Below are 19,983 nucleotides of genomic sequence, written 5' to 3' on the forward strand. Positions count from 1 at the left end.
TTTTATTTGAATGTAGGTGAGTAGAAAGGCCACACGTATTGTTTTTATTATCAGCATCTGCAATTTGAGGTATATTCAGAAGTTTTATCAGGTGAACATATATGAGGGAATAACTGGTATTGGTTGCTTGAACTTACTGTATTCTCACATAGGTGTTTCTGCTAAAACTGTAGAATCAAGGAATAACTACACCATAAGAGTATGAAGGATACTCGTTAGGGCGATAAACAGGCAAGTTTCAAAGTGTACTGCAGCAAAATATTAGTTGAACCACACTTACGACACAAGATTGCCGATTCTTCAGCAGTACTTCTTCGTCTCCTTCGCAGATAAACGTACAGTTATGATAAAGATAATTCTGAAAAATAAAATATGAAAGCACCAGAGCTTGCAACAAACATGCCACCATACTATTCATTTTTTTAAGTGAAAATTGTATACTTCAAGCACAGGAATACAAATTGTATTAATAGGCTTGGTTTTTCAATTTGCGGCGATTGAAAAAGTAGTCATGCCTAACAGATAGAAACTCACGTTTGTAATTGTCACATTGAAGCAGACAACCATTGAAATAATATCTATGTAGAAGTAATAATAAGGTCAGCTCAATTTTTAGGTATTCACCCTTAAAGAAGTGCACTGGTGTTCTAGTTCATAGTTTCCCAAAATCTCTCCTCAAGTAGTTCGGGACGACCTTAAACGGGACGCTGATGCAATTTCTAGCAGATTTTGCGGGCTAGTGGTTCGAAAGAACTTGCGCTAACCAGACATGACTTCGCTAATGCTCCCCTTGAATATTCACAATTGCAGCATGCCCTATGTAGTGAATATCTGAAAAAGTTTTGGGGAGTATACCAATTAGCTGTATGGACATTGTGATTTGTCAAGCAAAAATGATCACCTATTTAAAAGGTAACTCTTTTGAAACGGCCGAATCGCGGTATACGCTCTGTGCGGTGTTTCAAAAGTTTATTCGAAAAAAAGTTATCCCTAGTATACGATGCAGGAGCAGTTGCCTCCTGGTAGAAGATATTCTGTACATTACAATTTATTAACCTTGAGCACTGCAGGGAAGAGCGAGAGAGGGATAACGGTGTGTGAAATGCAGGAAGGTCAACTCTAGCTCGTTACCTTGCACTGAGGTAAGGAGAGGTAAATATATTTGAGAAGGAAAGTCCATTGTTGATGTCGCCAACGTAGTGAAAGTTCTCTGTTCATGTGGCAGCTAATATGCTTAATCCTGGCCATAAGAGCTATTGCAAACATTATCAGAGGAATACGAGCGCTTTTCAGAGGAAGCCTTACCTCAGGACCTTGTATTGAAATATATGCAAATGTAGAATTTGTTTGCTCGGCATCGAGTACTCTAAATTTGATAACGTTTGTTGAATAAAAAGAAAAAGTGAATTATACCAACTGTGGCAAGCACATTTTTTTAAAAGATCAACTGTTTTTATAGATATCGTTTGAAATCACAAAAAAATAAAGAAGGGGTGGAGTATCAGGTTAGTGACCTTGTAAGTCAGCAACAAAGAAAATAACGCGCGCAATTCTGCAAACTGTACGTAGTACTTAGATATACATTCATCTGTGAGTAGGACGTCTACGAAGCGCTTGTAAATATTCTATTTCACAGAGGCTTTAAATTGGTAAATTAAATGTGCCCGCTTTAGGTGCTCTAACGGAAGCAGTTGACAACTGCTATATATTTTCTTGGGTGTGTTAGGACTTTGTGAACTCCGGGCATCACATTTGTGAACATATCAATATTTGGCAATTTATTTAAAAAACAAAGACGCGCTAAATCCAAATTCTGCTTTGTTTCAGCCGGTAGAATGCAGATGTCTCTCTTAAACGAACCAAACTTTATTCACAGCGTGTTTGGGAGTTGTCTAACGAGAGAACTTTTCCGTTTTATTGTATTTGTTTAGAGAAATTGGAGTAGGCCCAGAGCTAGAACGTTCTGTTAAAGCGAACCTTTCCTTGCCTTTGAATGCGATCTTGCCAAGTAGGACACAACTTATAGACCGCTGTGTATGTGCAACTTGGCACGTACCATCCCCGATGCAATCATGTGCGTCATGGGCATTGCGTTCGCATAATATTGACTAGACATATGAGTAATCATCAAAGAAAGTTTCGCTTAACGGCAATTCTCAAATGAGCGTAGTATCCTCGAAATTTTGTACTTGTGGAAGCCTCAGAATGCTACTGTTCTAACAGACAAAAAAAAATAGAAATTGGCCTTCATCCTAAAGGCAAATATTTGTTTATGTATACAATCCGTTTTATTCGTATCCTGTGCGATCAATTTCGTGGACGCCGTGTACTTTATGCGAGCGTGTACTGCGCAGGTTTAATATTAGTCCCCAAGAAATGAGGCCGAAATACCATGATTACTTATTCTCGTAAAACCTAATTCACAACCCCTTCTCCTGTTTGTGGTCATTGTCAGTTGTAACGTCCTGTGTGCCTCGCCCTAGCTTGCGTAATCCTAGCGTTTTCTACGTGAATTCCCCTTGCATTTCTAAGGCTATAACACGTCTTGTAAGACGACAAAATCTCTTGCGTCATGATCTTAATATATTCATCCCTACTATTTGCTCATTATCTGACTTCTCCCTTTGATTAATTCAATTTTTCTGTTCCACTTTGTACCACTGTTGTTTGAGATATTCTAATTTCTTTTTCGGTTTCATGTTCTTCGTGTAACACAAGTTTACCAATATTAAGGCGTAAAGTTGTTCTTGGGCACTCTCATAAAATAAATAAATGAAAGGAAATGCAAATAGAGTCCGCTATGAGTGCCAAAGCACCATCTCCATATCGGCTAAGCGTATTCGTTTGAGAATTGATATAAAGCGCGACCATGTACTGAAGTACCATTGAACAATCACCTACAACTAGAAAATGCCGAGCGGACAGATAAAGGACGCTCACGAAGATTAGGACATCCAACACATTTGACTAGAGAATCTGCGTTACTTACGCGTTGATTCGTCTTCCAAGCATTGCAATCTGGATTAGTGTCACGTGGTGGCGCAGGTTTTCCAGCTAAACGAAAAAAATTACGGTATAGTGATTACACGCCGCAACAATTCTTCAGCTATTTCAGATAAGGCGACGGGGGATGATAGAATCATTCCTTTTCTCCATGCTTCGCATGAAAACAAAGCATAACTAGGGAACATGCAAAAAGAGTTTCCTGACATCACTGCATGAGTATGTTATTTCGCTGTCAATATCATTAGATTCAATGAATACCAACCGTATTTGTTCGTATCGCCATCGCCAAAGTGTTTGTTAGTTCAGAGGGCACAAGTTTGGTCAATTAAATCTTCCGAGTTTATTCCATTCCTGCCTGCCTGCCCGCAGAACGTCTCCATGATAATGTCATTCCTTATTGTATTGATTGCTCCCGACTACAATTTCCAGTTTTAGAATATGGTCTTCAATCTATATATAAGGTATTTAACTTCTATAGTTAACTTCATATAGTCCATATCATGCGAGACGCCCAAGATTATCCGGGTGAGCTTGTAGCACGTTGCGTTGATGTATCAGTGAGTATTTTCTACGGAGAAAATGAAAGCTCATGAATTAATCTTACGAGGTGTCTTGTCGTTCTGGGAAACACATCTTCCGCCTTTGCAGAATCCCCTGTCTACAGTACCCTGAATTCTCGTTACTTGATTTCTTGAGGCTGATTGAGACGCTCCTCGAAGCTGAAATACCAAACACAAAAATTTTATTAAATCAAATAATGATGGGCCCCACAGCTATAATCTTCAGAATAATCTTGAAATTGAGAATGTACAAAGCAACTTCGCCGGTTCGGAACTATTTGAGAAGCAAAGTTTTCTTTTTAATTTTACACACTTATACTGCTTCTGCTAGAAACTGTATAACGATTACAACGTGACAGTTGGGAAACGGCATGTGCATTAGACCAACACACAAACAATTTTAGAAACGTCATCGCTTCGAGGTGTACGTGTAAGTAGAAAACTGTTCATTGGGACATACTTACTATACAGGATTCTTTATTGTTCAATGATATTTCTTCGTCTCCTTCGCAAGCAAATGTACAGTTGTGGTAAAGATGATTCTGAAAAATGAAACGTAAGAAGAATGTAGTTGACATGAAATGTGTCGTGCAATGAATAAAATTAATTTTTGCAGCATTTTTATCGAACCTACAGGATAAAATAATGTACACATTTCAGGCAAAATTGAATACTTGGATCTATATTATTTTCCTAAAACGGTGATCGAAGTCACAGCTCGTTCACCTAATGCCGGTGAAAAAAGTTACATGCTATATTATGTGGAAACCTGCATTTGTATTTTCTGCTAGCACTAACACTACGTTATTTCGTAAATAAACAGCTCGCTGTTCAATTGAAGATGCGGATTTTCACTTATCCATAACACGCGGAGAGGATTAGAGAGGACACAAGCCACAATCTCGGCAATTCCATACTATGCTAAAACTGTGTGATAACAAGCGCGAAGCCAGGCACTGAAGTGTCCGATAGCCATCGCCCAAGTGTCTACCACCAGAGAAGGAGGATAGGCAGGGAGCTCAAAGGGACGCCCGGCCGGTTTGCTATCTTGTGCAGATCGGAAACAAGAAGAACAAGGCCATATCAGTACAAACAAACATCGGGCTTACCATCATGCCTACAAGAGTTGACCTAGACCAAAATAAAGAAAAAAAATAATTTTCGAATTCCGAATTTATTTTGACCACCTGAGGTTCTTTAGCCTGCACCGTAAAGCTTAGCACAGGAACGTTTTTGCATTTCGCTCCCATCTAAATGCGGCCGCCTCGGCTGGGATGGAAGAAGCCACATCCTCAAGCTCAACCGCGTGAAGCCGTAGGCACTGCGCTAAAAGAAAGGCGAGCGCCAATGAGACGCGTCGATGTCATAAATGGTAGTAATTAGTCACTGCGTAGCTTTTCGGTCTTTTGACACGTGGGTTCATCGTCCAAAAAACGTTTGTCTTGGAAAATCGTCTACAATCTGGCCGGTCTAACATTGTCCGAAGAACGTCCCGTTCGACGTCATAACGTACACAAAAGGACAGTGAATTTACTTGAGGAGATAATCTGCGGTACATACGGCCAGCTTGATCTTGGTAGCAGCACAATCCGGGTTGGTGTCACTTGGCGGCGCTGGCTGCACAGCTACACGAAAATTGAGAAGTGTGATTACAAACTCTTCCTAAAGAGTGTCTGCTTTGAAAAATTGCGACTTGAGATAAGTGGTGTCGGGCGAATTGTGCTTTCAATGAGATAGTCAAGTATAACAAAAAAGCATTAAAAAAAACGGGACAGCAAGTTCCCTGATGTGTCATCACATGCATATTAGCGCCTAATTTGACTGAGCCATTTGTTCGTCTCCAAGAAAAATGGGAGAGATGAAAATGGTGTTAAAAAGAATTTAAGCTCAGAACCACGCGAAAATTTTACGATAATGTGATTTTTGCTTTTACCTTCAAGTTCAACAGCGCCTAGCTACAAGATATACACGGAAGGTAAGGGAAACAAGTCAGCGCTCGTCCTCTTTTTTTTTTTCTTGTGTGGGTGAGCGCCGCGTTGTTTTACGGTGTCGTAACTTCCGATGCAACGACAGGGGTGAGCCAGCTTTTCATTTCCTTCGGGTAATATTGATTCATGTCGTATAAGTTTTCTAAGGAACACGGTGGCTATGACAGGGCCAGGGGGCGGAGGGCAATAACTGTCATAAAAAAAAATGTAGTTGAGGATGTCATGTCTGATGACTATATACCAGAATGAGTTGGAATTTAAGTGATACGACGTAGAACGTGTTAACATGTATGCAACTATGGTTATACATGTCATTCTTCCCTTTATTGCTTCTGATCCTGAGCCGTTAGCTTGACGTGCACGACTATAGAAGTGGTACCTAAACGGTATCTTTTTCGCAATGCATATCGACAATTATGGGTTACCCTTTCGTCAAAGACCGAGAGTGCACTTTACAACAAGGCAAAGAACTTACGCTTTTGCGGTGGAGCCAAGGTGTCCTCGAGAACGCATTTTCCGTCTACGCAAACTCCCGTAACGAAAGCAGCCACACTGCCCTCTACTGAAGATGTTCCGCCAGATGAAGATTGCCCGGGAAGCTGAAATATTGAAACTTATTAATGAAGTCGGAAGCTATATGTTCTAGGCAGCAGCATCTGTAAATACTGCGTTGCTTTGTAGACACTTAAAGATATGTTGAAGGTCTGGAATTCTCTCTATTTGCGAGGATGCCAAGAACTGATGCCTAAATTCTTGAACTGGGAGACTTGCGTGCTCGTACAGTATAAATACAAATTATACCAGCACTCACCCTAGGGAGAGCCTGTGCGTAGCAATGCAGAACATCGAGTGACGTTCATTTACTTTACCGTCCAGGTTTTAGTTAAATCAAGACTTGTGCGCCGCCTTATACGACCACACTGCAAGCTGTGCGAGTTGAAACAGTTTCTGTGAAGTTGCGTGAGGCGCTAATATGAAGAGCTATGCCAGTGTTCTGAGCATGATTCCTCTTATGGGACATTCTAATCTAAGAATTTTAATTTATCCGGAGACTTTTTTTTGTGCCAATAGATGCGCGCACATTGCTTGTCAATTACTTCCTCGAACGGTAGCTCGAATGCCGCCCGCATTTTGTAACGTTTCTTTCTGTCCATATCAATACATAGCTTATGTGTGTGGTTTCGTCATTCATGCTTCCGTTAACGTCTCTTTTCACGCGCGCAGCTTCACCAAAATCATGGATAACCAACCAGCGAGTTAAAGCCTATCAATGCGCAGCACTGCCGCACGCGTGACTACCGGTGAGACGTGTGGACGCTGTTTAGGTGATAATTTCCTCGTTTCCTTCCCGTTCAATTAGCATTAGTTTGTTGCTTATAGTCGTTAAAAAAAGGCTTCTATATTTAGAAGAATTTCTCAGCAATAAATAGAAAGAGAGTTTGACCACTTGTAAATTTCTGTTTTGCTACAGTGCTCCGGGCAGGGGAAATGGTAGAAAGAACGAAGAAGGCCGCAGAATAAATAAATAAATAAATAAATACAATATAATCTACTATAAGCCTTCATTAAGTACGATGGATAGAGAAAACCACAATTTCACGGTCTTCAATGAGATTCCGCCTCACGTTATGTTCTAGGGTTATCTCATTCTACAGAAGTCAGTCGTCAAGCTTTTGGGCGTAAAGACAATAAACGCGTAAACTAAGTAAATTTTTGGCAAACCCTAGACGATATACAGTTCCGACTAGCAGCAGCGGTAGGCAAAAAAAAAAAGAAAGGAAGAGGAAGGTCCTACCTTCCTCTTCCTTTTTTCACAGGTTTCACTGAATAATAAAATGGTTTTATTGCTGATATGATGGTATCACTATGTTTGCTTTTGCAGAAAACAACTTTACATCATCGACATGCTTGCCTTGAGCTGTACTCAGTGGCCCTCACCTCCTCAAAGAGCCTAGACCAAGTCAACTAAAAAGTAGCATGATGGCTATATTTACGATTTAGAATACACGTTCCTCGAATCTCGCTTAGTTTAGTTGACTTTTTGAACTTTCTTCTTGCGATGAGGGGTCCCACAACGTGATAGTAATGACAGGATTATAATAAAACGGCCAATTAAGACCATGGTAACGAATACGGACACAACAGAGAAGGCCCTGCACGTGTCCTATCCACCTTAGTGCACGTCCTTGTCCAAACGGGCTCTTTTATTGCTCTTGGTCGCCAAATTTTGCAGAGAAAGCGTTTGGTAACCAATAGAAAATAAACTTCAGGATAAATTACTAAATTTTACATATAAACTCTCATGGGCTTACATTTGCAACAGGTCGAATTAATCACAGATTTTTACTTTTGTATGTGACGCTCTTCTATCAACGAATTTGTAATTGTGTACCAAGTATTTTAAGTACGGTAGCTTCTGACATAGTTTCTTAATTGACTGAAAAACCCATCAGTACGAAATGTCTGCCTGAAAAATTCACCCCAGTTCTCAGCCCGAAATTTAAAGTACGAACATGATGTCAAATGGCGTGACTAGATATAACCAGCCGGGAGTAAAGGTGTAATGTGCAGGGGCCGTATTTTACAAGAAAATTCTTGTCCTAATATGTTCATTACTTATCATACTTCCCTTTGACTGGCTGCCCCAAGTAATAGCATGGTAAAGGCTTTCCGAAGTCAATCAGGAAGGACAAAATTATTAAAAATAAGAAGGATTGAAACAAAATGTGGGCCCAAGTTAGATACAAGCAATTAACACGTTTATAGGATGCATACTTACTATGCACAGTTCCTTATTGTACATGGTGAAGTCTTGATCTCCTTCACAAACAAACGAGCACTTTTCAAAAACGTAATCCTGAAAAATCAAAAAGAAATCAGCACATTCATTCAAGGTGTGACGAGACGAATATTATATACGATGTGTTTCTTTTTTTTTCGAACGTATTGATTTTTTTTTTAAGATCGCGCCGGGTATATGGAAACGTTTGGTCTTTGCACTTATTACGTCATTAACTGACGCATATAACTAACAAGAGAACTCACAATGTCAAGGTAGCTAACTAAGATTCACTGTACATATTTTAAATATTCACTTCATGAGAGACGTTGAAGTTGCGCAGTTGAAAACGACCTTTAGTGAAATGAGGTCCGCATCGCAGTAATCCTGTTCGCCCTTATTGTCTACAAACATATTGGTGTTCCATTTAACACCTTCCTATATGCCATCTCAAGCAATTTGAGACAATCCTTAACGTGAACGATAATGCGTTTTTTGCAGATTTAAATGACTGATATTTCGAAAGTACCGCAGATTGAGATATACTTGTTACGTCATGTTTTTATTGCGAATGGTAACGAGAAGTACAGGAGCATTGGACAATGTGGAAGCACTAGCATTGTCTGCCTTGTGAGGTGTTTCTCCAATCCGCGCAGCCATTCTCTCATAAGTGGTTAAAATCTATAATCGCTTAGGCAGAAATGACTTCACCACTGTTCAGCGTCCATTTCACAGTTGCCACTTGTACGGTAAAGTGAATAACTATAAAAAGTTGATTAATTATCTTTGCGAGCTCTTATGTGACTATACATAAGTCTGCATTGTGTGTTATTTTCTTGCGTAAACTTTTGTCTTTCCATCCCTTCTACTATGCAGGCTCAACGTACCTGAAACCTGCTGTTGCTAGTTTTCCCTGTCCTTCCAGCGTTTAAATCTGATTACAATATTTTCTGCCTCCGATTTGCCCATCCGCTTTCTCGAGACTAAAGCCCATCATTGGCGTCCCTACGATGTTACCGCATTCTTGGCAGACCTAAGAAAGATGCGCTAGCTTAGGGGACCAGAAAAAATTGGAAATACTTTTGTTCACGTTAGATTAGCACTGACCATTAAAATTTTCGCACTCGTAGTTGTGTAGTCCTGCCCCTTAGTTAGAAAACATACCGGCAATTTTGTGCCTACTTACGGTGGTATTTGGACGATGACAATCAGGGCTAACGTCGCTTGGCGGTCTTGGCCTTGGTGTTTCAGCTGAGGAAAAATAGCACGCGAATAAAATAGACGCGTTAGCGTCCCTGTAAAAACTTCAAAAGGCGATACCATGTGGGTGATGTGCGGGTCGTCGATCCTTACTTTCGCAATGCATGGGACAAGATGAACTATGAAGCAGAGTTAGGTGATGTACTCGGGCACATATTCGTGTAGATATTAGTTATATAGGAACAATCCGTCACTGGCACCATGCACTTTTCTTTTCTTCAATTCAAGAAACAAAAGTTCAAATCGGACTATCACAACCTAAAATCGCGTTGAAACACTTTGCACGAACGCTTTCTGTAGGGATTTAGCGTGTACTGTGGAATTCTCAGGAATATTTGTGCGGGTTCAGATACGCCTAAATTAGAAACGAGCCTTTCGCTATGTACATTTACGTTAAAGGTACGTATGGCAATCCTATAGTTGTGCACTTAAAATTGCGAGGATGTAGTGACAGAATTCCGTTTGGTAATTTGTTAGTGCAAATTCGCAAATAAAAGTTCTTTATTATTTTAAAGTCATTTCGGATTAATACTTCGTCGCTGTTTCAGAGAGTCACGCATATTAACTACGTCAAAAAAGGCTATAGCAACTTGGAAGTGAGCGAGTAATTTATTGAATCGGTTACATTCCTGCTCATTGTCTTTCGGAGAGAGAGAGAGAAAGAGAAAGGCAAAGGAAAGACAGGGAGGTTAACCAGAGATTATCTCCGGTTGGCTACCCTGTACTGAAGGAGGAGCAAAGGGATGCGATAGGTGAGAGAGAGAAAAGGATAAAAAATAAAAAGAAAGGAAAACACACACACACATACACACGTACACACGATACACAGGAAATGTTTCTTTGAGCACTGTCACGCAGCCTTTAAGAGTATTTTCATCGTAAAGGTTCCGAGTATTCTCGTGTGAAAATTTCTTTAAACATAAAGCTTCCAAAAGGGTGTGGAATAAGAAAAATATCAAATGTTTTGGGCTCTAAGAAACTAATCCATATTTATAAAACTTCTAGAAGGGTGCAGATAAAAAAAAACAAGAAATGCTACGCGCTCAAAGCAATCACCCCACACTCATGACGTGCATGCAACTGAAGAACGCACCCTAAGGATGCCAAGTGCCTCCTTTAGGCTGCGAAATAGTTAATCATTTGGGACTTTCATTGACAGGCATGCAAGCACGGACAAACGTAATTGGATGGCGTGAGCTGTGGCCCACGCGATCCCCGTTCCCTGTTGCAGCCTCGGAGGAAGCAAGAAATTGGATGACGCATTGACGAACTCCGGCGCTCATGGCCATTTCGCATCACTCGATCTGTTTCTTTACACGTATATCGAAGCGTCGTTCGCAGTATGTGCCGATCACTTTTGTCTGCACCCAAACGTGAGAATAAAATTATGTGAGCGGTAGTTGTGTTAAGTACACGTTAGGAGCCCATAAACATCAAAATAGATTTCTCCGCGCAAACGCTCTACTCGAAAGTTTTTAGTTAATCCAGTAAGAACTCAACACAGTTACACGTCGGGGAAACAAAATTAGAACTTGTTCAGTTGGATATCTTGCAACGTAGATTGCATTTGTACAAAAACCTAATGAAACTTTATTTGCGCTGAAGCTTAATTACTATTGCGATAGCAGTTGTATGGATGCGGCAAGCGCATTTCTGCCGTCGCCATGAGGTTCCGTGTAAAGTCCAAAGGTGATAAAATCGTCGCCACGCCCCTTATGCCGTATGTGTGAGTGAAAGCGTGCGAAAATGAGTCAGCTATCGTGGCTCAGTCTCGGGAACGCAAGCGAGGAAAGTGTGGAGGAAGCGCGCCGTCTTCCGTCGAGCACAAGGCTCCATGAGGAATGTAGGGAGGGGGGTGCGTGGCCGCCCGGGCCGCTGTACCTAGAAAGCCTTGTGCGACGGAAACAGAGTCCGCCACGCGCTATGTTTTGGCGGCTTAGTTGGCCTTGATGCGAGACGCAGTACGAAGGTCAGCTCGCTTGCTGCTGCGGACGCGCTTCCTCACCCCAGCGTTCCGACAGCCAGTTTCCGCGGTCATCGAGTGAGATGTGTCCATTTTTGCTTGTGCGCGCGTGACACCATGCGTGTTAATTTAATTAGTATGCCTATGTTTGCAAGTTTCTACGGCCGAGAAAACTACTATCCTTATTTCCTATAGCTTTCTACTAATTTTCTCGGGCAATCGATGCTCCACCTTTCGGGCGAAACTGCGATATTTTTTATCATGAGTAAATAAGTAGTAACATGTTCGCTGAACTACATTAGCTAAACACTCGCTCCAGCGTATCAAAAACGCTTCAGCGTTCAGTGTCCCGAGCTGAAATTACAATTTTCAGGTATCAAATACCACATAAAATAACTGCTGCGTTGGGTGCTACAGGCTTATGCATGGTGACGTTTCCTAATGTACAGCTCTAGATATGCATGAGCCCGTCATTTAGTTGTAGCTGTGTAGGAATATCCAGGAGAAAATTTTTTTCGCGATCACATTTTGCTGTCTATCATCATCCAGACGTCTCATAACGTTGTTTTTCATCTGTTGTGATTTTTGTGCGAGCAGGGTAGCAGTCTGAAGAAATTGAACACTGTGGACTCCTCTGCGGCTTTCCCCAGCTAAATTTCTATCCATGTGTGTCTCACCCTGGTCAAAAGCGCATCTGAAAAGATATGGCAGCTGTTGTGGTCCTATATGAACGAATATGTCAACCATCGATGAAGAACGACAGCGAATGTTCCTCGTGCACATGGAGCGCTCACATGAAGGTGACTCACAATGCGTTGTGCAACTTGCTGCCCCACAAGGTGTGAGCACAAAGCTTACGACTCATGTTATTTCAATCTCGGTACCATCCACGAGTAATACATTTGGATAGGATCAGTGTACAGGAGGTCTCGTGTTTATTACTGGGGTTCACCGTCTGCGATTGCCATCCGAAAAATTTGTTTCCATTTAAGACGTATATTCTTCTAGACCAACTTTCACCGGCATTCTTAAGTAAATTTTCTTTTCATTCTTTCGCTTTCTTGCGCCGACTTTATCAACTTTTCTTTTTCTTTCGACGGTGAGTATACGGTTCACTATTTTTCTGACGTTGAAAAGAACTGAATAGTTTCACATGCTAATTTTGAAAAATGTAGGTGCAACACAGTTAGGTCAGCTTTCGAGGAGTAGCTTATAGTAGCGCCGCAATGCTACGGCGATGTGACTAAGCAGGAATTAAAAGAGGGCACTTGATATTAGAAAACAAATTGAATTAGAGCTTATTTGTAAAGCTATCAAAGGACAGAGGTACAACAAATTATTCAGAAAAAAAAAGCCACTAGGTACATAAGACCTCGCGTTACCTACAGTGAACTTGCCCCATTGACTCAGCGTATGACCGCAGCGCCAAGACTGCAGTCACCCTGCCAGGACTGCTAAGTCTTTGAGCACCAAATCTTGGCCGTCCAATACGCCCGCGATATGGCCGGCAGGCTAAACCTGTCGGTCCCGTCGTGGGATTTGCCGGGTGTGCGTTTTTTCGCACTTTGCTGAAGCCAATAAATGTTTGCTCACTCACTCACTCACTCACTCACTCACTCACTCACTCACTCACTCACTCACTCACTCACTCACTCACTCACTCACTCACTCACTCACTCACTCACTCACTCACTCACTCACTCACTCTCACTCACTCACTCACTCACTCACTCACTCACTCACTCACTCACTCACTCTCACTCACACACTCACTCACTCACTCACTCACTCTCTCACTCACTCACTCCTTGCATGGGAACGCATGTAGGCTAACCCTGCCAGTGCGAAAGGCCAGGTGACAAATACACTCTCTAAGATGTAACTCCCCACTCGAACTACGGATAAAATGTTGCCTGTAATTGCGGTGTTCCATAAATGTGAGTAGTTCTCTTACTATGTATCTCTGTTATCCATTCTCCCTATAGTATTGCCTGCTCCGTGTAGCCATGCTTGTCAATATCTTCTTATTGTTTTGCTGTTGTTTTTTGCAACTCGCTCTCCAAACTATAACCAGACTGATCGTCTATTTTGGATTTGTCCTTAGTGTCTCAGACTGCAACTTCAAATTCCTGCAGCTTTGTAACGAATATGTTTGAATTGTGGGGTTTTACGTGCCAAAACCACTTTCTGATTATGAGGCACGCCGTAGTGGGGGACTCCTGAAATTTGGACCACCTGGTGTTCTTTAATGTGCACCTAAATCTAAGTACACGGGTGTTTTCGCATTTCGTCCCCACCGAAATGCGGACGCCGTGGCCGGGATTCAATCCCGCGATCTCGCGCTCAGCAGCCCAACACCATAGCCACTGAGCAACCACGGCGGGTTGTCATGAATATGCGCACAATTCTTAAATTAGAACTCATTTCTCTACTGGAACTATCATGGGTATAGCTGCGGCTTCGTTTTAGGTCCTGTGCGACTCTTGACGACGAGTCTGACCTTATCTTGTCGGGTTCAGGTAAATTCTGCTTATTCTTCTTTGCTAAGAAGTTCGCTTACGCATTGCTGGTGGGTTCACGCTCTGTAGAAGGACGCACTTTCCGTCTTTACAGGTTCCCATGTCCCCGGTGACGGTTCTTACTCCTCCTCTTACTGGCATCTCATCGAGCGGGTCTGCAACCTGAGACAACAAAACAAAAAAGCAAGAAAAAGGACAGGAAGAACAGCTAGTTAGAAAGAATGGTGTGGACCGAGGTAGTGCAGATATCTTGTCTCTTAAATAATAATAAAGACACATTTAGCGGCGTTCTTCTGTGCGCACCAATTATTCAAAGGGAAATTTCCTCAAATAAATACCGATAACAAGTTCTTGTGCATGTTCGAAAACGTTGAGCTAGGTTAATTTTAAGCCTTTGAGGGTAGCTTTACGGGCTTCTTGGTATGGCATCTTGCACTTTGTCGTGGCGTAGGCAGAATGACCGGACACACAGAAAGGCACATTAGAGATATCTCACATATGTCACATCAGACAGCAGACAGATATGTGTATGCGTGTCTACACATGCACAACTTTTTTTAGGCTTCTAGCGCAGCTCAGAACGAGAAAAAAGGAAGGTGGAAGGCGTACCTTCCTCTTTGCTCGTTCTGAGCTGCGCTACAAGCCTAAAAAACGTCATGACATTCCAACTCGCTCAAACTGCTACGCTTTTGGTCTACACATGTAACCGTGGCCTTAGAAACAGGGGCAGAAACAGAGAAGGGTGGAGGGAGTGCCATGATTGAGTTCGACAGCGCCTACGCGAGCCCACAAGGCGTCTTCGCCAGTACATCTCATGAAATGCTGGTGACTCAGCTGATATTGCCTAATCGACAAGGCGGCCGAATATCGTCGAAAGCAATGCACCCGCCACAGGCGGCCGTCTGCACTATGTATATGAATGAACCGGTGCTGCCATTTCTCTTTAACTCCGCTGCTTAGTCACATCACGTGATGAAGCGTCAACGCATCACGTTGCGCGCACTTTTTTCCCCCACAAATTATAAAGCCAACGAAGTGAAACTTTCTTAAGATGTAAAAACTAATTCATATTTATGACATTACTGATGCCGCAGTCAAATATGGGAAAAGTCGCGAAAGGTTTGTAATGTTCAGTCGAATATGATTTCCAATAAACTCTTCTTTTAAAAGAAATGTTGGTTTAAAACACAAATGCCAACACCATCCGAGGGCGATCCGAGCATGATCCGAGCATGAATATGTTCAAGGCCCCGAACGACGGCGAAAATATGGCAGTACACTAGCCCCTCGGCCATCGTTGCACGTTACCTCTCAGTAGGACATTTCTCGAGGTTCGTCGCACCATAAATTACGGCCGAAAATGTCTGCAATGGCGGCTCAGTGAGATGTCACATAACGTCAAAATGGCGCTTAAAATAGGGCCCTTCCTTCGACGTTATTCATTTGATATTCCTCAAGGTAATCCACAAACTGGCATGGCGGCCGTATTTTAACGTCAAAATTTATTCGCGTGATCGTAAATAAGTTGCAGTGTTCCCTATGCAATGGCGCCACCGAGGTATAGGCTACAGGAGTCGCGGATACAGCACCAGCGTTAGTGCTTTTGGCGCGAAGCGGCTTCGTTGTTTTTAAGAGCAACGGGGGGGGGGGGGGGGGGGCTTCTTGGAATTCTATAGTTCATCAAAAAACAAGAAGGAAGTCGCTGGGCAGATCCCCAGTATACTCTTCCGGGAAAATAAAGCATTTTCTTGCGCGCGACCACATCCTCACAGATAGCCTGTGTTCATAAACCAACTTTTTACAACGGCGTACTTTTCTAGGTGCTTATTGTAACCCAGGAATCCTTTTTTTTTAGGCGGAGGTATTTTTCTAAAGGAATCTTCACCAGTTTTCTTCATTGGTCGTTCTTTTTTTTTTTTTCGCGTCGAGCCTATACGTTCTGACCTTTGTTTCTTCTTCGGTAACTATCATGCCACATTCGACTGGTCGTTTTCGAGTGCTCCAGCAAAGCTTCGAAGGTCGTTTAAGAATGTAACTAAGCTTTACTATGACTATAAGCGCGTTCTTATTTAGTGCTTACAAATCTGGAATAACGCTACCAATGTCATTTTTTTCCGTAATATAACTCCATTACTGTTTTACACGATCATTAGAGCCACTTGAAAGCGCTCTCTAAAGGCCAGTCGTAAATGCCATCTGTTTGACTGTACTTGTTGACGCTTAAACGTCCTGTATGGCTGCAGATCCTGCTCTTCGGTACTGTAGTTGATTCAATACCCGGGACAACAATGCTGTTGAGCAGCAGTATAACAGGCACCACATGGCGCATTTCTTTCATTAGTGTGTAGTTTTAAAGCCAGGAGTAAACCAAGGGCGCTAGCGTTTAATGTCTCGCAATGTCACTCACTACAATGAACACGTTAACGGTAATCACACACCCCAAAAAAATTACGATTTCCTAAGCACAAGGTGCTTCGTAACGGAGCAACATGCGTACTTTCACGTTGCTTGGGGGGTCGAGCACTACAGCCCACGTGACTGGAGCGCCACCGCCAACCTGCCTTAATTTTGGGCTTCGCGCCAATACGTAGTGCACGAGTGCGCGCCTGATTCCACTACACCTATCTAGCTCCCTGTAGAAATAGTGTGGTGAAGTGCCTTCAGTTATCGAATTCTTGAACATTTTTCTTAAGGCACCAATGTGAAAGAGGGCACTAGTCACGCTGTCTTCTGATTACTTTTTAAATCGTTCTTTTTCTCAGCACCAACCAGCTTTCTCTTCCTTTTCTATAATGTTTACTTTGGGACTTGCAAAAGGGAAGTAAAACAAATGAAATATTGCTTTGTTTTTCACTGGTACACATACATTGTTTTTAACAAACTGCAAGGCCACAAGACTATGTGTGAGAACAGGTTCACAGAAAGAAATAGAACCGTCGCGCGTACTGCATATCAGAGTGACTGCTACTCTTGGTCTGAAGAAAAATGGTATACAGAATTAGCCGTCCTCTGTCAGCAATGAAACTGACAATACACAGAGTTGGAGACAGTAGCATACTTGCTAAATCAAAGATTTCTTTGGTTACACATTCCAGTAGGTCCCGTAACTTTTAAGCCAAGTAGCTATTTCAAGGTATCATTTATCTTGGGAACATTATTGAAAACAACGCAGTAAGTTGTTAAGACTCCCTTTGGTCTATTACACGCCCATACAGTATTCAAGAATGGGAGCAGTAATAGATAAGAAAGATTTGCTTTTTATTGTATGTGTAACGCTTAGCTCCTTTGAAACACGTCATTTTTCCTTCATTTTCAATGCATCTTAGTTAGTCAGGGTGCGATTTTTTTTTATTGTCGAGTGTAAAACATGTTTCTTTATTCCTTCTCCGCCTATATTTTTATGTCACATGGGGACACTGGAGGTTTTTATAAACTATGTCACATTGCACTATGCTATACAGATAGCTGTTGAATTTCACTCCAACTATACTTACAAAACACGATTGGCCGTCCCTCAAGACAAAGTCTTGATCTCCCTCACAGATGAAGGTACAGTTGTGGTAAAGGTGTCCCTGTGAAATAGAAACCCACGTGGAATCAATCGCACTGAGACTTGCCCAAAGGAAACACTTCCAGATTACTTGAAACAACTGCCCTGCGAAGTCTTCTGGGACAGCTTAGGAGTCGCAAGGTTGATATTGTGTGCGTAATTCGAGACTAAGTTGCTATGGGGAATTATGTAATTGCAATTTTGACAGAGGAAGCCACATAAACAGTCAAGAAAGAGTCAGTCATACTTTATACGAGCCTATGGGCACAGCAAAGAAGTTTAAAACTGTAAATGCCATCGTGTGCCCTTTTTCCGCTTGATTCTCGGCTCAGGCTCTATGATTTAGCCCCCCACAAAACAGCACATGCATAACTTGTGGAAACTACCAACTTCTGTAAAACTAACACAATATTTACTTTTCTTTGTAGTAAAGGGAACGGCTCCCTCATAGGGCAGCCCGAGGTAGGCATCCAATGGACCGCGTGTTCCAAGCTATAGCCTTGGTTTGGCTATCATTGAGGTAAAGTTACTGGCTAGGAGGGCTATATAGGCGCCTGCTAATGAAATATTAGAGAGAAAGGAAAAAATACATAAGAAGACCCCACGTAAATAACCTAAACATTATACTATTTTGCCGCTGTGGTTCTGAGCAGACGACACACTTTAATTAGCGTGCAAGTTCTTTGAAGAAATAGTGGAACAGTGAAAGATGACAATGCACCCAGAATTTAAACTTTTCTACCAGGAAAGGCTGTCCTAGGCTACTTCATAAAACTACATATTTCTTTAGAAGAAAAAACAAACAACGCTTTTGTTTAATCTAGTACAAAGAATAGGAGCTCGAAATAAAATAAAATACTGATATCGTGCACGAGCCCCTTCGTGCATGCGCCGAGAAATGCGGCGCATGTGTGAATTCCAGACTGCATGGCCTGTGCCAAGATCAAACTTTATTTCCCGGTCTTTGAGTTTTATTGCCCGTCGTACATGTATACCGCAAGTGGGCGTTAAACGATTATTTATTTTGCAAAATTGTATATTTAGAACAACTTGATCTATTTCTTCACGCACATTGCAAGAGTACATAAGCTGGGCGTGGCTACGGCGTTAGAAAAAAAAATCAAACATTAGTATACCAGCAATGTATACATTTCAAAGCTAATGCAAACATTACCAGCGCTTTGCCTGCATATTTCTCATCGTCAGCACCTCAGGGTAGCTTTTAAAGGTAATTTCAATGACATATTTTAGCGAAATCGGCGTTAAGGTCATGAGGCCGAAGAGAATACAAAACTATACGCGCCTTCTGAATAAACTATGCGCGGCGCCGACTTAGAAAGGAAAAGCTCTCGCAATACTTACGGGCACCTTTTCCCTCAATGCAGCACAATCGGGGTTCGTATCCCGCGGGGGTCCCGGCGGGGCCTTGGTTGCCGTAGTTCTTGGGGGTACCTTAGGTACCTGAGGTACCTGGGGTACCTGGGGTATCTGGGGCCCGGGGGGTTTCAGGGGTACCGGCGCCTCAGGTTGCGCTAGGCAAAAAGGAAATACGAAATAATCGGCCAAAGTTAGGTAGAGGTTTCTCACTTGATAGAAATTTTACAACTCTAGTAGGTGGTTTCGGAAAGTAAGTCAGTGCTCCTCCCTCCCCAGCTCGCCCTCTAAATATCAACAGTTTTAATGCGGAAGCATTACACGTCCCACAAGGCGGAAAATCCGGCGTTTGCGGGACTACGCCATGGTCCGAAGAGGACCACCTACGACCCCTGGTGGCAGCCAAACTTACAATGTTTGTTGTTGATTAAGGCAAAGTTTACTAAGACACAGTTACTTAAGATATACGTAATTAAGGCACTGCAGCCAACGACCTTTGGTGTTAATTATGTCGAAGTAAACTAAGCCCCAGTTAATTGAAGTAGAGTTAATAAATGCACTCCAACCCGCGACCTTTCGTGGGAGCTGAACCCACTTCCTTGCGTTGTGCGCACCTTGTGATGAACACCGTTGGTCATGCCGCGGCGCTTGTGTTTGCGTGGTCACTCGAGTCACGTGACTCTGCCAATCGCGCCCCCGGACGTCGCCGGGCATCATCTGCTGACATGGCCGCAATGCTTTCACATTCATCCACGTAGAGATAACTAAGTGGCAAGGAACAGCCTCGCGAGCTACAAACATCCTTTCTTCTCCCAACTACAGCTTCTCTTTCCTTTGTTGCTTGCTTGAAGAAAATACTCCTTGTTTTCTGCAGCTATATCAAGCTAATGTACGATCCCACAATCATGAGTCTTATGGCTGCAGCCTAGCAAATGGTGGGAACGTTTCTCGGTGCTGTAAACAGTAGTGCGAGTGTTCTGTGAT

At 42.4% G+C, this 19,983-nt stretch overlaps 1 protein-coding gene across 2 annotated transcripts in view; it reads right to left on the reverse strand.

The window, feature by feature from the left end:
• The window catches only part of LOC135917942 (uncharacterized), a 43,007-nt gene that overhangs the window by 22,294 nt on the left and 730 nt on the right, over positions 1 to 19,983 (reverse strand). The window contains exons 2-12 of one of the 2 annotated variants that reach the window (XM_065451582.1): positions 18,988 to 19,157; positions 17,570 to 17,647; positions 14,117 to 14,237; positions 9,520 to 9,584; positions 8,334 to 8,411; positions 6,030 to 6,153; positions 5,127 to 5,191; positions 4,031 to 4,108; positions 3,611 to 3,725; positions 2,990 to 3,054; positions 281 to 358 (exon numbers count right to left, since the gene is read on the reverse strand). In XM_065451582.1, the coding sequence (XP_065307654.1) occupies positions 281 to 358; positions 2,990 to 3,054; positions 3,611 to 3,725; positions 4,031 to 4,108; positions 5,127 to 5,191; positions 6,030 to 6,153; positions 8,334 to 8,411; positions 9,520 to 9,584; positions 14,117 to 14,237; positions 17,570 to 17,647; positions 18,988 to 19,157 (1,037 nt within the window). The remainder of the gene's footprint in view (positions 1 to 280; positions 359 to 2,989; positions 3,055 to 3,610; positions 3,726 to 4,030; positions 4,109 to 5,126; positions 5,192 to 6,029; positions 6,154 to 8,333; positions 8,412 to 9,519; positions 9,585 to 14,116; positions 14,238 to 17,569; positions 17,648 to 18,987; positions 19,158 to 19,983) is intronic. The other variant, XM_065451587.2, reaches the window with a different exon arrangement.

This window comes from Dermacentor albipictus, chromosome 2 (assembly GCF_038994185.2).
Source record: "Dermacentor albipictus isolate Rhodes 1998 colony chromosome 2, USDA_Dalb.pri_finalv2, whole genome shotgun sequence".
NCBI lineage: Eukaryota > Metazoa > Arthropoda > Arachnida > Ixodida > Ixodidae > Dermacentor > Dermacentor albipictus.